At 39.1% G+C, this 4,002-nt stretch overlaps 1 protein-coding gene across 1 annotated transcript in view; it reads right to left on the reverse strand.

Moving 5' to 3' along the window:
• LOC106868611 (histidine decarboxylase) overlaps positions 1-4,002 on the reverse strand; it is a 39,976-nt gene that overhangs the window by 13,483 nt on the left and 22,491 nt on the right. Inside the window, exons 6-8 of the mRNA XM_014913957.2 lie at positions 3,665-3,808; positions 2,734-2,800; positions 1,369-1,531 (exon numbers count right to left, since the gene is read on the reverse strand). Of these exons, the coding sequence (XP_014769443.1) occupies positions 1,369-1,531; positions 2,734-2,800; positions 3,665-3,808 (374 nt within the window). The remainder of the gene's footprint in view (positions 1-1,368; positions 1,532-2,733; positions 2,801-3,664; positions 3,809-4,002) is intronic.

Consider the following 4,002-nt stretch of genomic DNA (forward strand, 5'->3'; position numbering starts at 1 on the left):
ACCACCACCACTTATTGTGTTGCGATCATTATCCTTGTTATTGTTTTTGTACATTTTACTGTTGCAGTTGAAAGATCCTTTCACTTCACACGGAAACAAAATACCCAGACACACACACACATACACACACACATACATTCATACATCCATGCGGACGTACATACATACATACATACATAAATACATACACACACACACACATACACACACACATGCACAATTACCTCTAACCCATGCAGGTACATTTACACAACTCTATACTAATAACTCACATACACACTCGGATATTCCCTAACACACATAGACTAACACATATACACATGCTTACACACGTACATACATACAAACACACAAATACATACATAATACATACATACATACATACATACATACTTATACGTAGGCATTCCGGCACACTTTTACAGTTGCACACTCATACACACACGTCTAGCTAAAGGTGAATCCATGAATTTCCGGTTTGATGTGTATAATGCCGGAAACAATACGACTACCTACGCATGTGCGACACACCGATGATTTATGATGCAGCAATAATGATTGTCAGCCATGTTTATTGGAAGCAATAGAAAACTTCACACAATTTTATCACCTCTCTATACTTACAACAACAACAACGACAACAAATACAATTATAACTATTTTAATCAAAAGAACAAAAGCTTGTTTCACGCTGTAATATACTATTATACTTATATGTGGTAGACAGAACACGTCATCTAATACAGCAATGAAAGTTCGATCCCTGGCTGAATTTGTCTTTTCTCGTACTTTTACCGTCCATTTTAAAAACTTTTTGTTTTACCAATGAGAAATATATGCTGTTCACGTCATAAGAATTTGGAAGCTTCTAGAACACGTGAAATAATTCTGTTGGGAGACGCTGGAACTCGAAACGAATAAGCTATAAATGATAGCGCCTAAATGCTGGGTTAAAAACGCTTTGAATTAAAAAAAAAAAAAAGAGCAGAAGGCTGCAAGTGGGACTCGAACTCTCTTCTGTAAATATTATAAATGTTCTGCTAATGGATCAAAGTAAATCCCTTTTGCCATTTTGCGAACTTTATCCTTACCAGCGAAGATTCTATGTTAACGTTTACACACGCGCGCGTACACTTACACACTGACACACACCAGTGAAGACTGGTTGAGGAAAGGCGAGATAGAGAGAGATGGAGAGAGAGAGACAGAGAAAGAGAGACTGAGTGAGAGACAGACTGAGAGATGGAGAGAGAGGATGAGAGAGAATGAGAGAGAGGATGAGAGACAGACAGACAGACAAAGAGATGGAGAGAGAGAGAGAGAGAGAGAGAGAGAGAGAGGAAAGCGAGAGTGAGGTAATCGACCTACCACATTGCTGTGCATTCAAAGTTCACCATCATCCACTTGGAGGCATTGAAGGCCAAAGAATGGGCGTGTTCGATGCCAACCATAAACTTTCGAAACTCGGGACAGATAAAAGCCGTTCCGGCATAGGCAGCATCCACGTGCATCCATATTGATTCGGCAACACCTTGGATTGAAGAGGAGGTTTCCTGTTAAAATGTGACAACACCAACAACAACAACGACGACGATGACGGTGATGATGATGATGGTGGTAGTGGTGGTGATGATGATTGTGATGATGATGATGATGATAACAATGGCTTAGAAATGGTGATCTGAAAGGATGCAGTGAAACTCTGGTATGCAGTGCTCAGGAGCAGACTCTCCGAACTGACTACATTTAAACGATTATGTTGACAAAACGAAAGAATTGCCATTATGTAGAGCGTTTGGAACAAAAGTAAAAACGGTCAGCCATCTTGTAAGCGAATGTGCTAAGATGGCGCAGCGAGAGTTCAAAAGGACGCCACGATAACGTTGCCAGATATATTCCCTGGATGACATCTGAGAAATCTGGATTCGTCAAAGCAGCTAAATGCTACGAGCAGAAACCAGGATGGGTGTTAAAGAATGACAAATTTAAGCTTTTGTTGGACTTCACCATTCAATGTGATTGAATGACTGAAGCAATAAAGCCAGGCGGTTACAGTCGCCAAGAAGAAAGAGAAAGAGGCCCAAATGATGGATATCTCTATTCGAGGAGAGAGTAAAGTAAAAGATGAAGAGCATGAAAAGATGGAGAAGTATGAATCACTGAAGGAAAGTAGTGGAGGATGAAGAATGTTTTAGTGGTTATAATGCTGACCGGAGCACTGGAATGTATATCGGACAGTTTCGAAGACCGCAAACAGAATCGGAATTGCTTTAAGGTCACAGGTCATGCAGACGACAACATTTCTCTCGTTACAGCGAGAATCTTAAAAAAAAGTCTTGTCTATGTAAGACACAAGAGAGGAAGTAGTAAGGGATCTTTGTCAATTTGTTGTTGATCGCTCCCAAACCGAAATGTCCGGATCGTTTAACGTCTGAGTGTCTGAGATTTGCAAAAATAAAACATAATAATGATAATGGTTTCAAATTTTGGCACAAGGCCAGCAATTTTGGGGAAGGAGTAAGTCGATTACATTGACCCCAGTACACAACTGGTACTTTTTGTATCGACCCCGAACGGGTGAAAGACAAAGTCGACTCGGCGGGATTTGAATTCAGATCGTAAAAGACAGGCGAAACGCCGCTAAGCATTTCGTCTGTGGTGTGCTGACGATTCTGCTAGGTCTTTGCCTTACATGGCATAAATATTATTAGATCTGTTATATATTTCACTTACAGATGGCTCCCAGCTCGGGAAGGTTATCAAACGCACAAGCTCCAGTGGTTCCCAAAGTGCCGCACACCTGAAATAAAGAACCAAAAGATAAGAGTAAAACAAAGCGAATGGACGTCATATATTTTTTACATTATTTAACTTATATAAAACCAAGATGGCGTGATGTAACTGTTTGTCAGGCATACATTTAAAATTTCAAAAACAGAAACCATTTAAGGTGATTGTATTTAGATGTGGTTTTACATCCGTGAAGTCGATGGTTCTTTAAAATAACAACCGAATGAACGAACGAGGAAGCTTCTGCGCCGTAAACAATAGCTACTCGATGTAAGAGGTGAATCTCCTCTAAGAAACTGCATTAGATATTTATATAGATTTAAAATAGAAATTGTATGATGTAATAAGAAAGTTTCAATCCATTTATTACATCTATTCAATGTAGCAACAACTTCACTCCCAAAGAAATTGCATGCAGACTTTAAGTTAAGGTGTCCGTGAAATAACGGCGGGGCATTCATGTATGTTCAATATAGCAATTAAATCTCACAAGAAAATCTCCCTATTGACATTGAAAAAGGAACCATATAAACCAACGAAAGATATCTTGTGGTTGGGAAGTAAACTTCTTACCACGTGTGTGTCACTGGCGTATCTAAATTGTGCACATGTCTATATGCGTATATATTCCACGGACGTGTATATATGTCTATAGATGTACATCTGTCTAATGGTGTCTATAAGTGTATAGATATCTATAAGACAACAGACGTCACTCTGCATGACTCTAAGTGTGAATTTAACCAATTCATACGAAACAAACCTAGACATGTCTTTACTTGACCAGTCCAGGGCAATTCAAACCAAGACACGAGACAAGTAGCTCCATAAACTCTGTCATGACATATAGAAAACAAAATGGCAGATTACTTACAAAAAATGGGATCAGACCGGCTTCTTTATCTTTTTTCACTGCCATTTCCAGTGTATTTCCTCTCAAACTTAGGTGATCATCAGTGGGAAGAAGTCTTAGTTTCACCAAACCAATCAAAGTTGCTTTCTCTACAGATGAATGCGCCTGAAATGAATGGAATTAATGGAGATATAGCATCATATCTGCTGAAGCAAACATGGCGTCAGGGTTTAGTATTTAACAATTAAATAACATAATAAATACCAAACAAATAGTATATCCATACACACACACACACACACACACACACACACACACACACACACACACACACACACACACACACACACACACACACA

This window comes from Octopus bimaculoides, chromosome 14 (genome assembly GCF_001194135.2).
Source record: "Octopus bimaculoides isolate UCB-OBI-ISO-001 chromosome 14, ASM119413v2, whole genome shotgun sequence".
Classification (NCBI taxonomy): Eukaryota; Metazoa; Mollusca; class Cephalopoda; order Octopoda; family Octopodidae; genus Octopus; species Octopus bimaculoides.